The sequence below is a fragment of the Bactrocera oleae genome, chromosome 4, assembly GCF_042242935.1.
Source record: "Bactrocera oleae isolate idBacOlea1 chromosome 4, idBacOlea1, whole genome shotgun sequence".
NCBI classification, from domain to species: Eukaryota; Metazoa; Arthropoda; class Insecta; order Diptera; family Tephritidae; genus Bactrocera; species Bactrocera oleae.
The window spans coordinates 73,952,593-73,977,574 of NC_091538.1; the positions used below are offsets into that span (position 1 = coordinate 73,952,593).

At 38.4% G+C, this 24,982-nt stretch overlaps 1 protein-coding gene and 1 long non-coding RNA gene across 4 annotated transcripts; both read right to left on the reverse strand.

Annotated features, from left to right (window-relative positions):
• Positions 1–455: 455 nt before the first annotated feature.
• Positions 456–22,669, reverse strand: LOC106614466 (uncharacterized). Of its 3 annotated transcripts, XM_036367681.2 has the most exons (6): positions 22,525–22,662; positions 21,525–22,001; positions 8,563–9,026; positions 2,411–2,631; positions 1,778–2,325; positions 456–1,033 (listed from the first exon to the last, which is right to left on the reverse strand). In XM_036367681.2, exons 2-6 carry the CDS (start codon positions 21,796–21,798, stop codon positions 573–575), a joined length of 1,968 nt encoding a protein of 655 aa, XP_036223574.2. In that variant the 5' UTR covers positions 21,799–22,001; positions 22,525–22,662; the 3' UTR covers positions 456–572. The 3 variants fall into 3 exon arrangements, with proteins under 3 accessions (XP_036223574.2, XP_069964812.1, XP_069964813.1); XM_070108711.1 differs by having other exon boundaries at positions 21,525–22,669; XM_070108712.1 differs by having other exon boundaries at positions 456–982; positions 21,525–22,659.
• LOC138856973 (uncharacterized) lies at positions 15,826–16,828 on the reverse strand. The gene is made up of 2 exons (XR_011395943.1): positions 16,497–16,828; positions 15,826–16,432 (listed from the first exon to the last, which is right to left on the reverse strand). It is a non-coding gene; the product is annotated as an uncharacterized lncRNA (long non-coding RNA).
• Positions 22,670–24,982: the final 2,313 nt, after the last annotated feature.

Below are 24,982 nucleotides of genomic sequence, written 5' to 3' on the forward strand. Positions count from 1 at the left end.
TCTTAAAACATGGGTAAAAGAGTGCTTCAAATATTTAATCTGATTAAGTTTGGTAGTCGAGTATTTTTAAAACTATCCATAACGTTAGCCAAATTATACAGTGAAAATTAAGTTTTATGTGCTTTCTCTAATTCGTTCAATGATTTAACTTTCCTGAAGCTTCCACAACTTTAAAAATTCTTCTTTCTAAATTTCATGGTATAAATTCATCTACCGGCTTCAATGTGAGTTCAAATAATATTTACTATTGGAAATCAGGATTTGCTTTTCTTTAGATGGCAAGCGCACATATAAAAAAAAGTTGAAGCTAATATTTAAATCAAAAGGCTCGGCTACAAGAACAATATATTGGGGCACAACACATTCACATAAAATATATAAAAATATCCTTTCGAATTTCTAACCTTACAAATGAGCTCGTTAATTATTGTATTGCTAAATTAAATCTTAAATCGAACTAAAAAGTCAGTCGTTTTTTTGGAAAATCAGAAAAACTTCTTCTCTACGCTATAGTATTTAGTAATATTAGGCGACGTCGCTTTTCCAGGTACCACACGGGCTCTCAGTTGTCATCAGTGAGCTTGCGAGCTGCACGTTGCACTCTCGAGCTGTACGCGCGTTGTTGTAGAGCTAGCTGCTGACGAGACGGACGCTGCAGCGGATGTTGTCATTGCTGTTGCTGTAGAGGGCGCTGCAGCGCCTTCTCCTCCGGCGGGCATTGTCATTACTGTACCATTGGGCGTTGTTACGGCTACGGCGGCTATTGTCGGCGGCATGAGCGCTGCAGCGCCCAAGGAACTTAGGGTTGTGCTGGAAGCCGCCTTTTGGTTGGGGAAGAGTACCGAGTAGGCGGGCGGCGGATCGAGCTCCTCGTAGTTGGGTGGTGATGCGCTGCCCGTCTGAAGATCATTAGCTGCGGCAGCCGCACTGGTCTGCAGCGCTGATTCGCGTTCGTTTTGCGTCGCGTGCTGAGAGGCGGAGGCTGAAAATGAACGGATGGTTTGAATGTGAAAGCTTAAGCGACAACAGCAAACTGGAAGGAAGGAAGGAAGGAAATAAGGCGGAGGTGTAAAAATCGGATGTCAATTTGAAATTTGGTGGGTGGATGAAGGGATGGAAATGGAGATATGTGCGAAGAAAATTATTTCGTTAGTGTGTTAAATATTTGATCACAATTTTGTAATAATTTTCCCAGGACAAATTGCAAAGAATTTTTGAAATTGAGTTCCGTACTCATATTTTCAAGATGTGGATTGTGTGTGGATCGATGGGTCACAGTTTTTAAATGTTTTTGTATTTAGTTTGTGTTGTTTTTGTATTTAGTTCAAATTGTGGAACGCAACAATTCCAAATTTTGAATTATTTACAGACCGATCAAGATCATTTGTTTTGTGTATAGGTGTCAAGCAATTAGAGCAAGCAAGCAAGTGAAAAAGAAGAAAATAGACCAATGAAAGTGGATAACGAAGTAATTATTGAAATAAAAGTATTTATGCGAGTGTTGTGGGCGTTTCAGGTTTTGTGGACGTTATTGTTTGGAATAGAGGATGGTGTTCATAATAATGTAAAGCAAAAAGGAGGGAAGAGTTTCGTTCGGGGAACGTTAATTCATGTGTAGGTGTTTTTGGAATGCAGCGTGTTGTATATAGTTGTTATTGAATGTGATGATTGAGTTAAAAAAACCAAAATATAAAGAGAAAATTCATTACTCGAATGGAACAAACCACAGCTGCACAAAGCTAGACAAGCAAAAGCACGAAAATCCTCTAAAACTTACCCCAAAGTCCACAAATCAGCAAGGCGCCTCCACACAGAAGCATGCCCAGCATGAGATAACCCCACGGACCGTACTTCGAGAGATCCGAGTTGAGGCCAGATCGAGTCGAATTGCGACGGTGATGGCCGCCAGAGCTTTCAGTAGCATTCGTTTCAGTTTGCACTGTACTCATTGTAGCATTATTCGCGCTTTTGCTTGTATCATTAGAACCGGACTGATCCATTTGTTTTGAGTTCACTTTGCGCAATGTTGTGCTATTCATACTGCCTGCGATACCCTCATTCGTAGACACGGCATCCGTAGTAATAGCTGTCGGAGTCGTTGTCTCGCTCTGAGTCGGTACATCGAAGGCAAATAAATTGCGAAAAACTTCCAAGGCAAAGTGTTCGAAAATATCGGTCTCCATGGCAGGTGGTATTGGCTCACCGTAGCGCCGGCGCTTCCAACACATTTCGTAGTCCTCATCGCTATCGTATTCATTGCTAACCGGGCAATGCCGAATGCCGTCACAGACGAGATCTTTAGAAATGCAGAGAATTGGTTCGTCACTGTAAAAACCCGAGATTAATAAAAAAGAAAAATTAAATCAAGTATTCCGTACATATATGGATATGTAAATGGCCAACAACTTACCCGATTTTTAGGCATTGATGCTTCTTTTCACTGCGGCACTGCTCGCCCTTGCCCAAGGCGGTGACCATCAATTTCGAATGCAGCTTGTGGTGACCGTGCTCCCAGACAATGCGCACGCGCCCATGAAACAACCGAACGGGATCATCCATTTCCGGCGCTGTGTCCTCCAACAGACAAGGGTCGAGTCGCCATTGCGGCGTATGGAAGTCCAAAGAGCTGAACTGTGATCAAGACAGAACCAAAACAAAAACAAATTAATTTTATTATTATTCCAGACAGTTGATGTTGGTTACAAGATATCTTCTAAGGAATGCTTGTAAGAGCTTATAGGAGAATAATTAAGTCGCATATTGCTAACCATAATGGGTACGAAACATTCTCGGCGCACAACAATAAAAACGGCGCAAAGCGACATGATTTCAATTAATTGCGAACGTGCTTTAAATAAACAATAACATTCACCCAAGTAAATTATCATAACATTAGATGATGGTTTTTGTTTCTGTTGTTCAGAGGAGAACTCATTGTTCTGTTTACGGCAGCAGCATGTAAGTTGGCGTGTTTGTGATAAATCTGTAAATGGACCAAAAAAGGTGGGGCGACGACAAATCACTAACAAATAAGGAAGGGTTGGTCATCAGAACACGTGGATTAGAAGTCAGAGGCGTTCACTATCCCTAAGCAGGTCCAAGGTTCAACATCAGCCTTAGTAATCGGTTGGCAGCTAATAACAAGACCCATCTTAATCAGATAGATTACAGTACAAGCACTGTTTTGAAAAGTAACATTTTAAGCGACTAGGAAGCGCTTTGTAGCCATCTCTATGTATGTGATTTGTTTTTCACTTCTTTTAGGTATTTATTTATTTATTTAATGAAAAGCTGATCTCACAATAAATTTTAAATGTTTCCAATGTTTTTGTAAATAAAATATATTTGACGCAAAACTTTTATTCTCTTTATTGAACATTGAAAAAGTATCGCAGTCAAAAGTAATATTTATATATTCAAGAAGGTAAATATGCAAATCAACAAAAACCAACCAGATTTGGCGGGGAAAAGCGCCCACGCCTACGAATGCTCTGGCGCCAGAGCGTGCGGCTTGGAGGATGACCAAGTGTTCACTCACATACAATTTACATATGTATGTGTATGTGTATGTGTGTGGGTGCGCACACATGTAAAATCAATAACAATCGTAAAGTATGCAATTCGGTAGAGCACAATTATTTTATGGCCAATAGATCAAACATTTTGACTACTCAATTCATGACTTATTTATAGCACACGTTCGTACGAAAAGACCCCCTGCAGAAAATTCTTTGATGAGCTCCGGATTCGCTAAATTCTAAAGTACTCTTAACTCTAAAAAATTAGTGAGAAGCTCACTGAGTAGTAACGATGAGAAGGTGGCGCTCTCGCCAGATGCGAGTTTGAGCATTCTGTATGTATATCGTAATGCGTCTGATTACTTCAGAACCGAAGCAGCTTCCAGCTAGTTCGTTTTCCTGCTAAGGGCGTTGCGGCAGTATGTGTGTAAGTGCGTGCGTAGTTGTGTGCATGAATTAATGTGCCACATCCAACCGCCCACCAGTCGTGTGCCAGGCAAAACGAAATTTCATTCATCGCATGCAAACCAAAGCGATTGACAAGCTGGCCTGACACTTTGACGGCCAGAGTCGCGAACAGCTCCCAAGCGTTCGCACACACCCACATGCCCTCGCAGAAGTATACTAGCGCTCACTCCCACGGGGGCGGCGCGTTGTGGCTTGCTGGACAAATTCAAATGCTACGCTTATTTTTCCGCTGACGCATTGTTGCTGCCGCGAACTAGCTTCAGTTATATTTTAGTAGTCATATTTTATTGTTGCTATTTATTGCATCATTTACTGTTCATTTCAGGCCCTTGGGCAAATAACTAATTTTTTGCCGAAGATTCGCTTTATTTTTGGCATTGTTCTATTTTTAGATTGTTTCTTCTTCTTTTTTCGCTAAGCTCTGATGTAATAAAAATTAACGTATATTTGTATGTATGTATGTGTCTGCATTGAATTCAGAGTTTATGTTCACACTTAAAGGTTGCGCACGTCGGCCGCCCGTCTATTTGCATACGAAATGAAATACGGAATAAGCGAACGCATACGGACTACAGCGGTAGATTGTAAAACCATATGGTTATGTGTGGGTGTGTGTAGGCAATAGTGCTTCACTAGTATCAGCTGGAGTATACTCATTCAAGATGTGAGTCACAAAGTGTTCCGTGTAGATACGGATTATTCTCGAGATAATGCCCCATGGTCCATGGCTGGATTCAGAGATATTTGCTTGCAGTTTGGCTTATTTGCTTTAGACCTGAATGGAGAAAGTCTGTAATATAATGCTAATATGTTTCTAATATAATCTCTCACTTGCGTGGGTGTGTTTAATTTAGAAGACTAGATACCAAGAGGGAAGAGATATAAGATAAAAAATAAACCACAAATTATATAATGGCTTTTGAAATCTTTGCACGAAATCCACCAACTCACAAATGTTATCATATATTTTAAACACGCATGTTCAACCAACTTCCGCCCATTGTGTAGAAACAAGGCTCAGCTGGACCCTGGATTCAAGCTACCGAAATTCACTTACTTATAAATCAAAATTAGTTATATTTTTACATTTAGTTGTTGTATTTGCGTCAAGCTAAGCGGTCGGACGTGGAAGACACGCTTGTTTGGAGTATGAAACCAGCTCTAGGCCAACTCAACTCGACCTGGTACGCTACGCGGCTTGGCTAACGAACTGGTTGCCTATGCCGATGAGTAAACAAAGAGTGTGTGTTTTCTTAAATATTAAGGCACTGGCAGATGCAGGCACAAATGCGACCGGAGTAGTTGGGGCCATTGTATGGAAATGTATGCAAATAAGGCTTGCAGCGCTTTTAAAAACAAAAGATATTGGGTTAAAGCCGTTTTGAATACGGTTGGCAACGCTTCCTGCTTCATTCATGCGAAGTTTTCAGCGCCGTTGGGTCGTAAAGTAACCATAACTACTATTGTACTATTATAAAGGAGCTTATGTATATACATACATACATAGGTATAAACATATTTATAGAGAGAAAATAAAACAATTGAACAGGCTAGCTAATGAGATTCCCGTGGAGCGAATCGCACTTTAACGTTTATTTTCAAAATTGATATGACTTTCTTCTCATTTGGGACTATTGCTTGACGCTCCTTTGATTTCGTCTTCCACACCAATTAATGGGAGTGTTATAAAGGCGTCGACAGATAACATGTTTTTAAGTAATAAGTTATAGTGATATTGCGATGCAGTTGAGTGTATGTTTGCGCCAAATATCAAATTGAATGAATATTTTTAATTCGTTGTGAGAAGAGAGTGCGTAGTAGCAGCACACCTTCGTTTCCTTGCCATTATCTTGTTTACAATTGTTTCATTCAGGGCCCAATGATTTTACTGCCAAATGCATCTCTGTTTATACAAACAAAAACAACAAAAACATAAATAAATAAAATTACAACTGTTTCGAAGGTGAAGCGCCACCAACTGCTGACTGCCACCAAACTGAAGCAATTCAAGGTGAGAATGAGATCATTTTAATAATAATTTTCATTTCATTGTCCATGTCTGTCCATATATGTGCATACATCCATACGTACATTTGTACGCGCAATAAAAATACAAGCGGAGCAAATAAGAATATGCGACAAAGCAAAAGAAATAATCTTAACGAAGGCGTCAACTTGGCGGAAACATGTGTTGTTGGATGTAATTAATTGCAAAAACAACAATAAAACAAAAAGAAGTGTATCGACTTTAGCAGAAGCTAAATAAGCTGATAATTAAGTGTCATCAAAGATAAAAGGCCAACAAAAGGAACATAAATGTTCTGATTTGAATTTGCACAATTAAGAAACATTTTGAAAGTAATATGCGTATACTATAATTGAGGCTAGAGAATTACAAAATGTTATGTATGAAATAAAATTCTGAGTTATTTAGTACTATAGCCCTTTCGACAGCCGCTTCAAAAGACGGATAAACGCATATGCCGCTTATTGTGATTTCATATTCCAATTCGAATATAGAACTCGCTTACTCACTTCAATGCTAAAATTAATTTTGTTATTTTTTTCAGCTGATGATTTTGAGCAAACACCGACCGACCGATAGACAAACTAAATGTGGTGTATGTGGCCTCTGTTTGTTCGCTGGTCTATTCAGAAAAGAAAATCCGAATTTTATTTTACACTAACTGTATCCAGTGTGCCCTGCTAAGCTTCTTTTTATACTCTCAACATGTTGCTACTTAGCATAATAGTTTTGTTCACCCAACGGTTGTTTGTATCACCTAAATTAATCGAGATATATTATATATGGTGTTATAATATATTCTTCAATATATATAGTTTGCAAAATCGACGGTGATTTGGCAACAAAGGTCTCCGTTAGCACCTTCTGCAGGAATAAGCAAATAACTGTGCAAATTTTCTCGTCATTCCGTACTGTGGTACGGACGTTCCGCAGGTACATAAAGAAATAGCATTTCAAATTTCATATATACTCATTTTTATATATATTCGTAAGATTGTACTTGAAGAGCATACACTTGTACCCCGCCGATGCGGTCCGGTTGCAAATAGCTTCCTTCCTCAACCCTGATGGTATTAAACCATGCGAGTGCACACCGGATTGTAAGCGGACAATATCGGACAACACATTTGAGCTTAGAAAACCAACAAATTCGTGAATTTGAGGAAAAATAGCAAAATGCAGGGGCCGAAAATACCTTAACTCACACATACATTCGATTATATTAATTTGTACATGCAATGGTCTAAAATGCGCTGGCGATATAGGGTTCGCCGTGATTCATCATCTACTTTTGGCCAACCACGCGTAACCCAAAAGGTGAGCTGATTGCTGTCGGGCCGTCGACTGACTAACTGACTGGCTGACAGGTTGACTGAGTGACAGCAGCAATGGCTGACTGAATGTGCACGAAACCGTGCGAAATTTACGTGCGCATGCGCAAAGTACAATAAGGCACATATGTATACATTTGTAAGAGTATACATGTATAACAAATAGATGAGTATACTCACATATACACCGTCCGCGCTTTCTGGTTCGGCATGAAAATGAGATTATTTCATATTGAAACTGAAATCGGCTTAAAAGAAAAAACGCATTTGGCAATTTTCAAGTTATCGCATTACCACTGTACACCTATACACGTACCTACAAGTATAAGCGCTTAGCAAATACGTAAGCTGTAAGAGTAGAAATGTGAGCTTGCTAAAAATAAACAATACTTGAGCTTAAAGTTCTCACATTTTACTTAGATTTTTAATAAGTTTGTTTATATAATATTCGTAACAACTTTGTGCGTCTGACTCCAACGCTTAGATGAGAAACTGCTATAAAATCCACATATCCGAAAAGTAAGAAAGGCAAATTGGAAAATCAAATTAGTAACTCGCTAATTACACGCAAATCAGTCCAACCTAAAATACAACACACAAATAGGCGGGGGTGACCAAAGCGGCGCCAGATTTAGCTCAGCGCCAAAGCCTTGTACGATTATGCTTATTTTTAGTGCAGACGAAACATACTTGTTCGGTAATAGAGTCTAACCATTCGATATTGAGGCAAAATATTTCAGCTAAAGACTCTAATTGGGCATTTGCAGAAGCTGCATTGTACACAAAATTGCTGAGGGAGTTTAGCACTTCCGACATTGTAGAAAAAATAATGTGAGCTGTGACGAAAGTCAACGGTATGTCAGAGAGTGAATATCATAGGTCTATGTAAACATAACCTTCACATAACTGTAATATCTAATACAATACTAATTACCCACAAAAGGGCTGTGGCTCATTACAATACAAGTATGGATGTTATACGGTCTCCTTTCCTTCTTTACTTATTGGTCTAATATTCATAAAATTATGAACTTATCCCTTCTAGAATGAAGCTGAATCTCCTTCTTTAACAAACTTTGAACTATTAGTTTTTAAGAAACCCAATGACTGTTTTTCTGAAGGGTTGTGTGAAGGGTTTCATCAGGCATTGCAGATCGTTTTCAAAAAGATGCAAATAAAAAAGTTCTAAGTAAAACTAAAGGGCAAACATAATACTCACAATTGACAACGGGCACGATCTCGTCGGCTTTGCTGACTTGTTAACGGTTGCATTGATTTTGTCGATCAAAGACGTCATACCGCTAAGTACAGGCATACCACTGCCAGACGGTCCAGAGTTTGCATCTGCTCCATCAGCTACTGCCGACGCTGTCGCTGCGCGTATTGCTGTAGCTGTGCCTGATGTTCCCTCGCTGCTGGTCGCCGTTCCGACAACATCGTCTGCGTTAGTCTTAGGCGCAGCGCCATGGCGATTGCGTCGTATCTTTGGTAAAATAAGGCGTACGATGAAGCCATAGTTGGCAGGAGCGCTGAGAATGCGCGTGCACAGATGTCGCTTCTCGGCTAAAACGCCGGGTGCAAATTCAAGTATTAGACTAGACTCTTTGCCGTCGCTCTCGATGTAATGCTCTTGCTGGACGCTACAGATCTGCTCGAATTTAGGATTCTTTAGGAAATTGATGTCTGCAAAGAAAAAAAAATACATAAATATATAACCTCATTACAAAAGGAAGAATATCAGATAAGTGATCTCATCGATAGATACAAGGAAAGTGGTTCTTAAGTTGTCACCAGAATATAATTTTTGACTAATTTAGAGTGCTAGTAGAATTCATTTTCATGTTAAATTTTTGGTTTTTTATTGCACTAATGCATCCAGATGGACTTTCGAGGCGAATTCGAAAAACTTAAGTACGCGTGTGTGTATGTCAGTAGCACACTTTCCATAAATACCGCTGCTCAGAAAGTGTGTCAAATGATGCAATTCAACCGTCTTCATTCTTGGTTTGCGGTTTTTGTGATGTTTGCTTTTACGGCCAAACGACTCCGGCTGACGATTTAAACATTTTGTCATTTTTTCTTTTATTCGCATTTGCTTTTACGATTTCACATGCAATTAGCTGCATTCGTTGACAGCAATTACAAGTTAATCGATGGCGTAGCAATAACGACTTGACAGCGAATGCAAATACTTGTATGTACATATGTATCTGAGAGTGTATGCGTGTGTGTGCATATGTTTGGGTATTGTTCGTACAAATATTTGTGGCTCTTAATTTAATTGAAATGTGCATGAGGTGTGAAATACTTGTCGCATTTGCGTTAGGGTGGAGCACCAACACGCCCCACGCTGGGTAATAAATTTTTGATGATTTGTCTAAACAAATTCCACGCACTTGAGTGAGTAAGTTTGTATGCAAATTAGATAAGTAAATGCACCCGCTTAAAGAGCAATGAATTGCAGTACTTTATCAAAGCTCCAAAATGACACGTGTGAAGCCACCTTAAATAACACTTTCTTGTGTCGTATGGAACACCATTACCAAGGTCATAGCAACCAACTTATCTCAGCCTTCTCGTTAGAGTTCCGAACATTGCATAGCAGAAACTCTTCGATTATTAAATCCGAATGCTTACTTTGTCAGTCTCAAAAAAATTAATTGGAAGGAATAAATATATTACAACGAGAGTGTATCACATATATATCCCGAAATCCTATCGACTACGTGAAAATGCCTTCCCAACGTATACAAATCCTTTTCAATTAAACGTCCCCGAAGTGTTAATGCATCGTGTGGACTTTGCGGAAGGGCTTGGCGTGAACTTTGCTATTCTCATAGCAGAAATACAGTTCAATTCAGTACTTGTGGGTGCCTCCATACAATGCAAGCGTTCGTACAAATATTTGGTCGAATTCGTGATAACTTTTTCAGCAAACGAGGCCCTCGTAATTTACACCATTAATGTAAACATGCTTTACCTTTTAGGTTTTTTTACTTAGTTGAGTATTTACGTGGGTGGAAGCAAGAGCAAAGATACCGCGTGAGATCTAATTTGAATGGGTGTGTTAAAGGAGAAAATGTTTGAAATTGTCAAATTAAAAAGTAAAAGTTTCAAATTTTCCGCTGCTGGTCGCTGATTGTAAAAATCTATGAAAATGATGAGAACAGGAAAATTAATAATACTTGTAATCATTGCAAGCACTGGCGATTGATAGAGCGACTTATTAGGGAGAGATATACCGGAGTAAGCGATTATTCCAATGTGAGTTGCAATTAAAATTTATATCTATAATTGGTGTTTACTTGGAAATGAATGAATGTTTGCTACACTTTAACCCAAAGGCCTTCTTTTATAATAATTAGGCATTCGATAGCCAGGGCAATGGGGTCAGTTGGGAAACAATTCGAAAACGAAATAAAATATATAAAAAATTCGCTTTTTAATTTTAAAATAATTTATTTAATTTGTATATAGTTATGAACATACACATATGTATGTATATGTAAGTGAGAAAATCATGCTTGCCCTGTAGGAAAAATCTGAGCAAGGGAATGTATTTGGCAGAAATCCGATCCCGGTGTAGGATTATATTTCCTTTTATATATAGTCAGAGTCATGGAGACTAACTAGCTGTAATTAAAATGTCACCCAATTTTTTTTTTTTTTTACGCCGAAGGGAAAGTGCATCCCAAAGTGTGAAGTAATGTTGGATTGGGTGATGAATACTGCTGGTTATTGTCTGTTTGTATGTCACCTCTCGGTAAAATGGCCATAACTACCAGGCGCAGAAAAAATGCTTAATGGTCGTACGAAGATTTCAAGGAAATATTCTTATAGATCTCATTAAAAAAAAACTTGATCTTATTATCATTTTCATAATGAAATTAGCTCAAATAGAAAATGAATGAATGTAAACATTTCGGTTAACCAAATTCCGGACTCCGAATCTTTTTTCTTGGAGTGATTGTGAAGTTTAGATACTATTTTGAAAATATCCTTAACCGATTCGGCAAATTAACCAGAGCTGTTCCCTGCTTTTACCTACAGGGTGGGTACGCGCCTCTAAATGTGACAAATTAAATAATTTAATACCGCCTGTGCTCGAACAACACTCGCCGGAGTAGATTTTTAATTGGCACGTATCCATCCACAATAATGTTTTCTCTACATACACACACATACACGAATAAAATATATAACTGCAACTCGTTGATTACAATATTCCACAACTGCAATAACATTCACCGCTCAAATGCGCTAACGCTTTGTTTCATTGTTTATATTTTTGTACGATTTTTGCACTTTTGATATTTTTATTGTTGGTTCTTGGTTGCACTTTTAATTGTTCGCTGCTTGAACGGATCGATGTCAAAGGTTGTAGTTAAGTAAATTAATCAAACCAGCACTCATGCAGTTAATTGTATGAATGTCGAACTCGGGCTTGCAATCACACAGATGCACACACACACATACGCACGTACCTATGTACATAAATGCTGGGTGGAAGATCCGGGATGAGTTCCATGCCATTTCTACTTTGAAAGCCGTTCAGCATTGTCTTTTTCTGACCCGTGAAATGCTGAGAAGTTCGAGACAACGCCGCATTATTAAGATTAAAAAAAAACAATAAAATACAACAACAATGCATTGTTATCAATTGCGCAATATAGAGAGTTATATACTTGTAGCTCACATTTGCATTTATTTATTTATTTGCTAACGAACATAAACTTGCATATTTTGTAAAGGAAATTTTCGCAATTTCTCTTATTAAATGCTCGGGTTCCATTAGGTTATTGGCAGCCGTTTTCGGTAACGCAGTCACTTAAATTTATGAGCAAATATTCATAGGGAAATATTAATATTCTTTATTCCAGTTTCTCGGAAGCGAGAGAAATACGAATAACAGTAAAGACACGACATTGCAACAATAAAACCGAACGCTTTGGCTTCTTCGCATTATAGATCGCATTTCTACTCAGAATAGCTGTGTTCGATTCACCAAGCCTCAGAACAAAACTGGTATAAATTAAATAGATGTACATGATAAGTTGAGAGAGAAAAGCAAGCGATTACAGTTTTTAATGCGTTATGCATATACTCTCTTGTATTGTATGGAACTGAATAACTTTGTTCTGGCTTTGACAAGGGAGAAGAGCCGACCAGTAGAAAAAACCATAATTACCTTACCCCCTCCTTTATTGGAAGGCCTACTCTTATAATTCGAAGGCGCACTGTCTTCAATGCAGTGTATTTGCATGATTAAAGCCATATTTATTTATTTACAAGATACACCGCCAAGCAGAGAGACATGGATAAGAATGGTGCTTTGTTACGCATGCAACGACCGCGCTGTGAAAATAGCCTATGCAACGCATAATCTCTATACTCTGCTCTTCCATTTGGCACCTGACACTTGCCACTGTGACAGCGTGCCGCCTTGCCACCACGCAAGTGCGAATATTTATATGCAATGCGCTCTTATGAAGCGCCGGCGACTGCGGCGACGTCAGCTCTCGACCGGGTCAGAAGCAATTAAACTTCCCCATGAAGTAGAGTGCGCCGCTAACGGAAAATGGAGTGCAGCAGCTGACACACATACGACAGCCGTTAGTCAATTTGTTCATTCATTCATTCTTGCGACACAATTGGCTACATCCTAAACAGCCTCATCAGTATGACTGCGAGTGTAATAAATTCAATTCCTTTTTGCTGGAGTTACTTCATTTGATTTTTTCTTTGCCTCTCATTTTTGGTTCGTCCCAACTGAAATGTCTGTAATCTCATTACCGTTCCACTTCTTTTTGCTGTTATGATTTCGCCATCAACTCGATTTGGATATTCATTAATTTATGACTGTGTGACTGTCAGTGTGTGCGCGCTAACCCGCCTTGTGTTGGAAGTTATTCATTTGAGAACTCAACCCGGTGCTTTATTGTAGAGTTTTTGTTACTTTTATCTTTTGCCATTCAGCTTTTTCTGTGTCTCTTTGCGGTTTCTTAACTGTTGCAGTGTTTTAGCTGAATACTCACGTTAATTTCATTCTTTTTTTCGGCTTTCGAATTTCGCCATTCACTCCTTTCTTTCTACATTCAAATTTTTTTTGATCTCGACATTTTTTTTGGTTTTTTTTGCCGCTCGCTGTTTTTGTATACATTTCACTATTTTCCGTTAGCCTAAAGTGAGTTGAATGTGAGTCAGTTGTTACTAAGCCCTATTCTGGTCGTTGGTTTACGAACATTTGGACGTTAGCAAATTCGCCAAATAATTCCTCCGTTTATTTAACATATATATAAGTATATATATATTATTTACCACAAGTTAACAATTGAGCCACACATTTATGTCTTGTACTCACTTACGCCCTCTTTTTATGAAATTTACACAACTGAATTAGAAAATCATATTCACAATACAATAAACAAAGAAAAGCTGTCGCAAAAAAACAGATATAATTTCTGGTACTTTTGATTCGAATCAAATATTTTGGACAAACTTTGCACTACTTCAAAGAATTATTGATGCTAAGTAGGGTGGTTAAGCACTGGATAATTACTTCTGGTATAATACACAGTCTTACTGTATAAGACCCAGGTTGGATAACCAGATAATCATGGCTTTACGCAAATTGAACGCGTAACAAGCCTAAATCAAATTCAGATTCCTTTCTACGACTTTTAATGAGGTACCCAACTACAAGCAGTACTCTGGATAGACATGTTAATTAGGTACTTCTTCAGGCAGCCAAATGTTTTTGTTGGAACTTTTGAGTTTTCGACACATTGAAATAATCTCTAAAAATCAAAAGCCATCCTACTCAAATGTGATTCTTATGTTACCCTCTTACCCTTTAACTGTATGTACGTGCGCTGGGTTTAATTACGTTTGTTTTCTAGCTTTAAAATCTGTATACGTTTTACTGTTTGGAATTAGACAGATTTTCCAAAATAGTGACCTTTGCGCATTCTCGTTGGAGGGCAGCACTCGTAAGTAGTTCAAGTTAAAATCTACACGCATCGCTTGTGCAATTATCGTTCGTATGTACGTATAAACACAGTTTTTATGTATGTATGTATGACGTGCAAAAGTACTCGTTTGATAAGTGACATCTAATAGACTCGCATAAGCGACAGATGTGTGTATGTGTATGTGTGTGTTCGTGCTCCGCCTGTGATCTTGTGAGAGGTGAAGCATCGAAACAATCACAATCGATTGATTGATCGAACGGAAGTTTCAGATTCCAACAGGTCCATTTGTTATCTGAAGTCCATTTCAATAAAATTTCCTGGCATATAAATGTGAAAAGGCGAGTTTTGGCGACTTCCAAATTCTGAGAGTTTGTCGATAACGTCAAGTTTTTCACCACAAGTAAAATCAGAAGCCTTGCTAGTATAATATTAATTAGATCCCAAGCTAAGCCACTAAATCGACTTATTACTCTTTAGTTAATTACATTATGATTCCATCTCATATTGTGTTTGGGGGAAAAAAAGTTTGGCTATGAAATTCAGAGTCACAACAACAGTTTTTCATAACTTTCAACCGACAATTCATAAATATGTGTACGATTGTATATCTGAGTGGAGTTCAGCAGCTGTTGCTATGCGCCTAAAACACCGAGTGCTATGTAACATGAACCGGTTTTCAATTGTACCACGCGTACCATAAGTACCGCGGAAAATTAAATTGTTGTTGTACGTTGCGATTTTGTAATTTCTTTTAAACAACTGTTCGACTCCACAAAAGCTGAAAATTAAAATGAAATGCGCCTTTGGGAATTCCTTGGCCGCTACTAGGCCAATTGTTGAGTCACTCACGCCGATGAGTGTTAATCACATTTAATTTTCGTCTGAATCCATTCAAGCTTACATACTGATAAACTCACATATGTACGAGTATGTAGTAATTGCAGGCTGCTGATGTTCCCAGTCGGTTCTTGCCAATCTTTGGGTCAGTATTCATCTAGAAGCACTCTTAGACGCAATAAAAATAAAAACAAACAGCAAACATTCTACAAAAAAATGGCAAAACGTGTTTTAGTCGCACGCATAAATAGACATTAGAATTGTTTTTGTTTCAACGAAACCTATTGTCCAGCTGATTTACTAAAGTGACGATCATCAAAAGAATAAATTAGAAAATCAAACAAAGCTTTGACTGTTTTTTGGCACAGAAAACGTTGAGCGATCTTACAAGTTTAGCATATATCTAGATTTAGCTTCTATGTACATAAATACAGACATAGTATGTATTATATGTACTAGGCACATGCGCCTAACGTGCAGTGTCTCTCGCGTTTATGGCGCCTGTGTGGAGTAGAGACTAATTTAAGACTATGGAGAATGGTTTATGAACGTTTTTAAATTAATAGAATCTTGTGGAGTTAATTTTATGGAGCTTTGTTAACCGTTAACAATTACTGCATTTTAAAAGTAACAATAAGGGGGTTTCTATAGAACAGGGAATACTTTCATCAATATTTTTGGAAACTACAAGTATAAAAAAAGGTTTTTATTATAAAATATTGGGTTTAATTTCAATCAACAAACAATTATTACCAAATTACCATTTAATAGCGGCCTTAGAACTTAAAACTAGAATTTAAAGATCGTTCACCGGTCTCTTTTACTGTCCACATGATCTCAGACGTATCGATTCGTCACTTCTTTAAGAGCTACGCGTATATTTGTGGTTCCCACTCATGTCTCAGCTTTAGATAGCAGAGAACCACAAAGTTATACAGTGAAGTATAATGCAGGTGAGAATTGGAATTTAAGGCGAACTTTTGTATTCTAATCTATTTCCTGTTGTAAATGTATTCCATTTATTGTACCATATTTCAGTTCTTTCGATCCGAAAGTATTTCAAAGCGATATTTTTTTTTCACGTTGCAAGAATTATTCACAAGAATTATTATCAAATATTGCCTACAAGTATATATAGTATATGGGGAGGTTTAGTTCTGCATCAATTGTACAAGTTCGGTTTAGGAAAATTTGAAAATATTTGTGATAATCCCCGATATTTTTTAATAGCAATACTGTTGCTCATTTGTGTATGTATGTATGGCATATGTGAGCAGGTGTCTGTAATATAAACAGTTTTATTATTTATTTGAGCAAACTTAGAGACATTCAAGTGCGCACTTACACGGTCACATGTGTGTGCTTGTGTTTGTAAAAGTGTGTTTGGGCTGCATTGCTCTGCAGACTACAATTCATGTAATTGCAGCGTTGTTGTATAGAATGCTTTCATTACCAAAACAAACAAAGTTGTTGTTAAAAGCACGAATTGGGTCAATTGTGTAGTCGTAAAAGCCCGCTGAATAAATGACAAATAGGCAAACAAACACACATATGTATACACCTGATATGCGCATGTATAAGTGTGTGTAATTATGTGAAAAGTGTCAATTATGCCTGAACACATTTTTCATTCAGTTGTACACACAAGCACAGCCACACATACTCGGCGGCACTTGTTTATTAGACGACCGCATTGAAGCTGCAGCCGAACAGTGTGGAGACATTTTGATCGGTTGACTTTAGAAGCATTAAGCAATTTTCCGACAAGGTTGCGTTTGAACTCATCACTATAACTACACACATACACATCTACATGACATAGACGAGTGTGTGTGTGTGCTAATTCGTCTACGCTTCACCAAATGCCACAACATTACAGCTCACAACCGACGATTGCCGTTGCTTTTGCTGTTGTTATGTTTGAACGTTTCGACTTTTGTTCGCGAACATTTTACTTAAAAAATGTAAATATTCACTCGATCATCACCTAGCGATCATTAAGCTCGTAAATAGGTTGTGAAAATGTTGGCCTAAGCAATTTCACTCCACTGCGAGGCGCACATATACAAACATGGAGATATGTACCATAAGCATAAGTAGGAGCAACGGGTGTTCATGAACTGCAAGTTCCAAAATTACGTGCTAATTCTAGGGCTAGAAGTATTTATTCAAACAAATCATTACATAATTGGAGGCATTTTTTTTTATTTTCTGGGTCCAAACTATTACTTTCTATTGTGCGTCCAAACATACTTACACACGTCAATATTATTTGTGCATATCTTTTGTGAAGTTAACTGTTCCAGTCCTACAATCCCGGACCGATGGCGATTTGTGCACTCAACCTTTTATTGCCTCCATTAGCTAGTCATGCACCGTTAGTCGGTTGGCCGTGTTTCGCGATGTAATCGTTTGTTAGTTAAATGGGTTGAATAAACTCAGCGGCACATATATGAGAGATTCCATTTTTACCCCAACTTTCTATCAAATTACATTTACAGATACCAGGAAGCAGCTTAAGGCAATTTTTTAGTGCGAAGAGCCATAAGTTATTTCATCTCTTCAAATTAATTTTTTTTGTTGTTATATGGTAGTTTCTCACTAAGAATGCTGGAGCATTCGTACTTTTGTGAGCACTACTCCCTTCACAGTTCTTAGAATGTCCAAACTTATTTTTCTTCTTTATTTGTGGAATCATGATTAAGCATTGTTTTTTTTTTTTAATTAGAAGCGTTGACTGCAGCTGCGTCACTAGGCCAGTGGAACGCATCTCAAAAGTTTCATAATCGCAACTAATATCGGAGACACGCAAACCGACTAATCTCAGTATGGGATGTATATAGGCATGTAAGTAAATGTCCAGATAAAAACTCAGCAGGTACAGTTATAAATGACAACTTTTTGCCACTGACCGTGAACCAACAGTTGGCCGAGAATTGTATTTTTCTGCAAGAAAAGTAGGTGAAGTAAGCCTCCGTGTCAGGTAGTCAAACACTTTGGACTTTGCTTTATATATTTGTATTATTTTTCTGTTTTCATTATTTGCAACAAGCGACAAATATCTTGACCCGTCAACTTTCTAATAAAAGCAGTTAAATTCCTGTTAGCTGTCAGTGGCACAAATAAAGAGGAAGAAACGCTGCTAAAATGTATGAACTACACACACAGACAGACATATCGTGAGCATTTATCTGCAAGACCTGAGCCACTAGGCCACCTCTGTGGGAAGTGACAGGTGGATGGCGTTGAGAATTCTCGACTTCGTGAATGCGTCAAGCCGTGAAGTGTGCAAGTTGCATGCCACAAGCAACAACAAGGTGCCCAGTTATCTTCGTGTGCAGTTAGCTAAGTAGCCATGAAACGGCAACCGGAAAAACAATACTGAATAAATAATCTTGCCACGCAGCGACGAAACGAACACGTTACCAGACTATACTAAGCAACCAGTCGGCTGTGAAGCGCACATTTACCGCTGCGACTGCCGTTGCAAATATACATACAGACGCTTCGTGTTGCAAGAATATCGCTGTGGCAACTAGGTAACAACGGCAAAGATGCACGCAAGATGTTAACGGCAATAGCCGCCGACACGGCTACCAACAGCATTCATAAATATGCATCGATATTGCCAAATATTACAAAAACATGCGAGGGGACGAGGAAACTGCCTTCGAGCATCCTACTCTGAGCGGCGGTTATCATAAAGCCAGATCAAACAGGCGTGCCGGAGTTGCTACTCTAATGGACGCATAAATCAGCTGCGCATGCTCGTGGCACAACCGTTCGCCTATTCTGCTTTGGTGCTCTGTTCTTCCAGTTATACTTACAAGTAAATACATACAAATGAACACCATGAAGTAACTGTTCCACTCGTTTATTTTGCAATTTCTTTCAATGTTTTACACGCCACTGTATTGCGCAGCTAAAATTAACAAACGGAATTATTAAAGCTTCTTTCCGCAGAACTACTTGTAGACTATTAGTGGTGCTTTAATTTACAAACTTTGAATTTGGTTGGAGCCAAAGATTCTGACATTTTTAATCTAAAATATATTTTGGTCTTTAAGCCGTATTCTAGTTCTCCAGAATCAGAGTGGTATCTAACTAATTTAAAACATTCCTAGTAAATTCCGTTCACTCCACTAGCCACCATGGGTCTATAGGTTTAGTTGTAAATGGAGCTCGACCACGTTGCTTAACCTCTTTAATCGTTAGCCATGCCTCCGAAGGCAAATGAGACTAAATAAATGTAATATTTTTTTTAATTATCTGCAAGTAATTGTCCCGCAGGTGTTTCCCAAAGCTCATTTTCGAATATCATAGCTCCACCTCCTACTGCCCATTAATTAACCGTAGCATTACAATTGATAAAACTGAATAAATTTATATAACTTGTAATTAGTGCACGTGAATAAGTATTATATTCCAATTCTGAGCTTCGGTTTTCAAGTTAAATAAGCAAATTTCGAAAAGTCATTAATTATAAAGTTCAAGGCGAAAATATGCTGCGCCTATCATGCCCACTAGCTAATGAATCTGAGAGTGGAGCAACATGCACATTTGGTTCGCAATAAAATTTTTTGACCTTTTGTTAGGAACATAGAGGACTTTAAGTCTAAAGCGTTGTTGCTCGATTCATTATACCGTTAGACAATTTTTTTCTCCCTATGCTCTTTCTTTGAATTATTCCATGCTCTGTGCGATCTTTTGTTTTTTGGAACTGAAATTTTGCAATAGGGGCACCCTGTGTAACCACAGTTGAACCGTCTGCCATAATAGCGTTAATAAAGTTCGAAATTATTATATCTCCCATGGATGGGGCATAGCTTTAATATGAGTGTATGTGTATGTGTTTGTATCGGCAGCGAAATCCAACTAATTGAGTTCAATAGAAAGGTGCAATAACTTTTTTTTACTTTATTGTCGTGTTGTTGCTTTATTAATTGCATTTCACACGAATTGCCAATGGAGCAACATATTTAGAAGATGTGAAGAATAATAAGAAAAACGACAGCGATTCTCATGCTACGCGCTTATGCCGGGTAATAATACTTCGAATGAATTATTCAAAAGAAATTCGGCGTTTAGGGGCAGCGGAATTGCAAGTGGGGAAGGTATAATGAATTGATAATTGCAATTACAGTAAATATTTAACCGTTCCAACGGCGCTCACTCGTGCATAGCACAAACGTGAACTGAGTAATAAGTAAGACAAGTTGCAGCAGCCGTTGCAAGTTACGCCCAGGGCACACTTACGTCCGCACATTTTGTTTTGTATAATAAATGGATATAGATATGTGTGTGGATCGCTGTATATCGGCTGCGGCGGCAGATATTGCCGATGTACGAACTCAAGTGCCGTTACAATTGAACAAAACTACATACATGACGAGCATTAGCAAAGTCAATGAATTTGATATGCTGAGGAGCGGCTGTGCGCTTTGTAGAATGTCGATGCTCACAATATAGTTTGATTCCCCATTTTTTTACGCAGGCCTACGCTCATTTCTCCACCAATCTATTAAAACGGTATTTTGTCTACGATTTCACGCGGTATTTGCGGTTTTCGGGCATGGGCGAATGAGAGACTCGGAAGAGCGGAGGTGAGGTGAAGGCATGCAATAGCAGACAGCTGTTCGAAGATCAATACACTTTTCTCGAATGCTCATTTGTGAGAACTCAACTCGGGGCACCGTAGCTTCCACTCGCTTTTCAAAGCTGAAAAAACTCATTTACACAGTATTCAAAAATGAACAATTGAAAAATGCCACGGTCTACGTTTGTTTCGATATTCCTGAGCAAAATTAATGCACACTTGTCCACTGCGACTTGGCGGTCAATTGCGGTCAATTCGTTGCTTTTTCTTCTTTCGTTGTCATTGTTATTGCGATGTGTCGTGTGGTGTTGCCGTTGTCGCCACTGCGTAATTGTCCGCCCAGCATGGTGCGAACCGGTGCGACAATGCACCAGCAGACACCAACTCATCAGCAATATCAACCGAATAAACAAAATACTCCCAAGAAACTATAAATAAATTAAACAACAACTCTATAAATGGCTTTGGTTAAGTTCTGCAAGTGAAGGTCGAGGCTGAGACTAAATTTAAATTCCTTTTCATTTTGAATACGTCAGTTGACTAATCTTGTTTCAAACTATTAGCGAATTAGCGTAATATGAGACGAACACTTACGCCACAATGAATCTGCCGAGGTATTTGAGAAGCTATAGAGTTGTCCGTTTCTGGCCGAACAAAACAAAGGCTACTTTTAATATTTGGTATATTCTTATACAAGTATGTTTCGTAAATGTGTGTGTATGTTTGCGTAAATAAATTTTCAAATTGTTTTCATGGAAATCTTGTAAACACACTTACTCGAGTAGACAGCGGCCCCCTCCGTGGCAGCAAGCGCACTGGCCATGGCCAACAATGAGAAAAGGCCGATCAATGGAACACGAAGAGTGGTCAAAATAATTTTATTTTTCATTTCACAATATGACATATTTCGCTGGGGTGTTTTAGCAACGAATTTATCGTTGAATTTGTTGCTTTTGTGCTTGTCGGCGCCGCTGTTGCACACCCGGTTTTTGACAGTGCTGTTGTTGGGATAGTCGCAGCTGCCGCTCAGCAGAAGACATGAAGTGACCATTTTGCTATCTATAAGCCTCTTTCGCGTTTACCTTGCTTATGTATGTTTTTATCGTCGTTGCTTCACTACTTTATTTTTATCGATTACTTTGCTTTATTACTGCTATTCTTCTTACTTTTTGTCATGGATGCCTCAACATTTCTTAACACACGCTTAGGCTCTGCCTCTGTGCACCTGTTTTCGTGTTCATTATTTTGTTTATGCTAATTAATAAAAATTGCAAATTTTTAATTTTAACTTTTCTCAGCAAAACCCGTTTCCGCTAATCCGCTTTCAAAGCGCTTGTTTATTTAATTTTTTTGGAATTCTGCTTTGAAACAAATTTTAATTCAAATCAAAAATGCTAAACTCGTCGGAGTAGTTGCTGTTGTTACTGTTAATTTGCATTGCCAATATGAGTTTGGCAGCTTTTGTTATCGTTTATTCCGAGCAAATACTATTTGACTATTCGAAAAAGCTAACAGTTTTCACACAATCCACTTCGAAAAAAAAGCAACCACGAGGCCCGTAATGATCACGATAAGCCGTTGGCTGAAATCTTCGAAAATCGCACAAAAATGTTCCAATCCGCACACAAATAATTTCTCACACACGCCCTAATGTTGAATAACAAAGATCTCTTTATCGTATCATTTCGCAAATTTCGCACTTTGAACAGTTATCTGCCTCGTATTGTAATTTGCTCATTTGCTGAATAACCAAAAAGCCATAATTTAATAACACAACCGTTAAAAGCCGGAATAGTTGTTGAGACGATTCGTCGTTGCTACGTTCGTCGTCAACGTGTTTCGCCTCCGCTCAACGTTCACTCGCGCCGAATATCAGATTCCAACTGAGCTCACCTTTGCGACGATCACAAATGTTGACCGTTTTCTATCGTACTATATTACCAACAACTCGTAGACTCGTGTTCCAACTCGCACACTCACTCATACGTACATATGTGCTCACAAATCCGCAAAGGTAAATAAGTAATAAAATAAACTGCTGTACGACGCTATGGGTGCGCCTGTGTGTATATATGTATGTATATTCGTTCACATCCACAGTGCGATCGATTCTGTGTTGAACAACTTCATCACGTTCGTACGAGTAAGTCTTGTTTGGCCTCTTCGACGAGTGATAATGATATTGACAACGATCATCTCGCTCGTCGATGTCGCCATTGTTGGCTTAATCATCAACTGCGCGCAGTCGGGGATCTCTGTATGGCCCCGTGTTAGTCTGAACGACAAATGTTGGATGCGAGCGAATATTAGAGCCAACAGGCCCTGCGTGCGGTGATGTGAGAGGGACCGATAAAAGAAAGAGAGCTGTTGATCATCATGTATGTGATATGCAGAGAGCTTTAATATGTTACAATAGACAATTAAAAATTAATCAAATAAAATCTATTTTCGCGGAAACAAATTGGCTGCTGCTAGGCGAAGCGTAGGGTGAAACCGGCTTTCCCAGAAATTATTGGAAATCAACACAACTTTTCAATAAAGCCCATCCACGTGTTGTGGGAGTTTGCTTCAAGGTTTGGCAGACTACCATTTTAACTAAAGGCGGCTCGAAGTGGTGTTAAGACACTTTGGCTTGATAAGAGTAGTATATATTTGGGTATATTTGACTAGGCAGTGCCCTCATACGCCACTCCTCTGCTTCTCAAGTGGTTCGATAATGTGTTAATAGTTATAATTAGATTAGAAGTAGTTAGAAAGAGTGTTAACTTCGGCTGCACCGAAGCAATAAATCACTTCACAGGTGCATTTCTTATAACAACTATATGCATAACGGTTTGCTTCCAGCAAAACGTTATAAGGACAAAAAGATATATCTTCATGCCAAATTTCGTGTAGATATCTTATCTTATGAAAAAGCTTTCCATGCAAGTACTTGGATTCCGATCGCTCAATTTGTATGGCTATTTTAAGAACTGAGGGACTACTTCGCATATACACAGACAGGCCGACATGGCTAAAGCGACTCAGCTACTTGCGCTGTTCATTAATTATATACTTTATAGGATCTGCGATGTTTTCATTTGTGTAACGAACATCGTGGCAAATGTACATATATACTATGTTTTATTTTGTTGTAGGAGTTCCACAACGAGTAGTGAACAATTAGCAATGAATGCACCCAATCCTCTCCAAGTCTCTCGGTTAATATTGAACTACCGTCTGTTACCGTGTCTCTTAACATATGAACAACCAAAACCAAAATCATTGCAACGTTTGACAAGCGACAGCATATAACAAAGCGACGAGTTCACTCCTTCAACTCATTCCACCATTCATTTTTCAATCAGCGCAGTTAAATGACACTTCGTTTAGTTGCGCAGCCTGCCGTCACACCTCCAAAATGCTGTGGGCTGGAAACGCTTAAATAACCGCGCATAAATTAGCAACGAAAAACAAATATGAATTGCGCATACGCAACATTGCGCGCTGTCAACAAGCTCAGCAAAAGCAAATCACTAAAAATACTTATTAAATGCGGTTAGGTGCGGAGGGGCAGATTTGTTTTTGGTGTATTTGATACATACATTTTATGTATATATATATATATATGTATGTATGTACTATATGTATATGAATCTTAATGTGGTAATTAATGTTAATTTTTTTCGTTTCGTACTCTGAAAAATTAGAGAAAGGTGAGCACTTTTTTTTCTTATTATCAGATAAAAAAAAAATCAGATATCGCTTCCAACTACTTGAAAAATATCTCGTTTCATAGACTAGGAAATTTAATGCTCTACAAAATGGTATTTTACGGTCTTTTCGTAAACCTAACCATTTAAGAGATATGAACGCTTAAAGTTTGACTATTTTATTCTCAAATCCTCTTTATAATTAAAAGCTTATACTTGAAGAGTTTTTCAGAGTACTAAGCGAAAAAAAAAACATTCGTTTATTGAGCCACCCTAATGAATCTAGTTGCTCAATAAAAACGAACCACCGGATGAAGGAAAGCATTTGCTGACTAGTGTGGTAGACTCGTCAGCAATTAGTATAAGGACTTCCTATTGCCTTTATCCAATAGAACAGGAAAGGCACACTAGAGTACGTACGTTCGCTGTAAATGTAGTTCACGAAATCTGTAAGGAATTTTGAAACAATAAAACATCCAAAGCACTGAATTGTGTAGAACTGGAACACGTGTTGTTTCAAAGGCATTATAAAAGCCCATATAG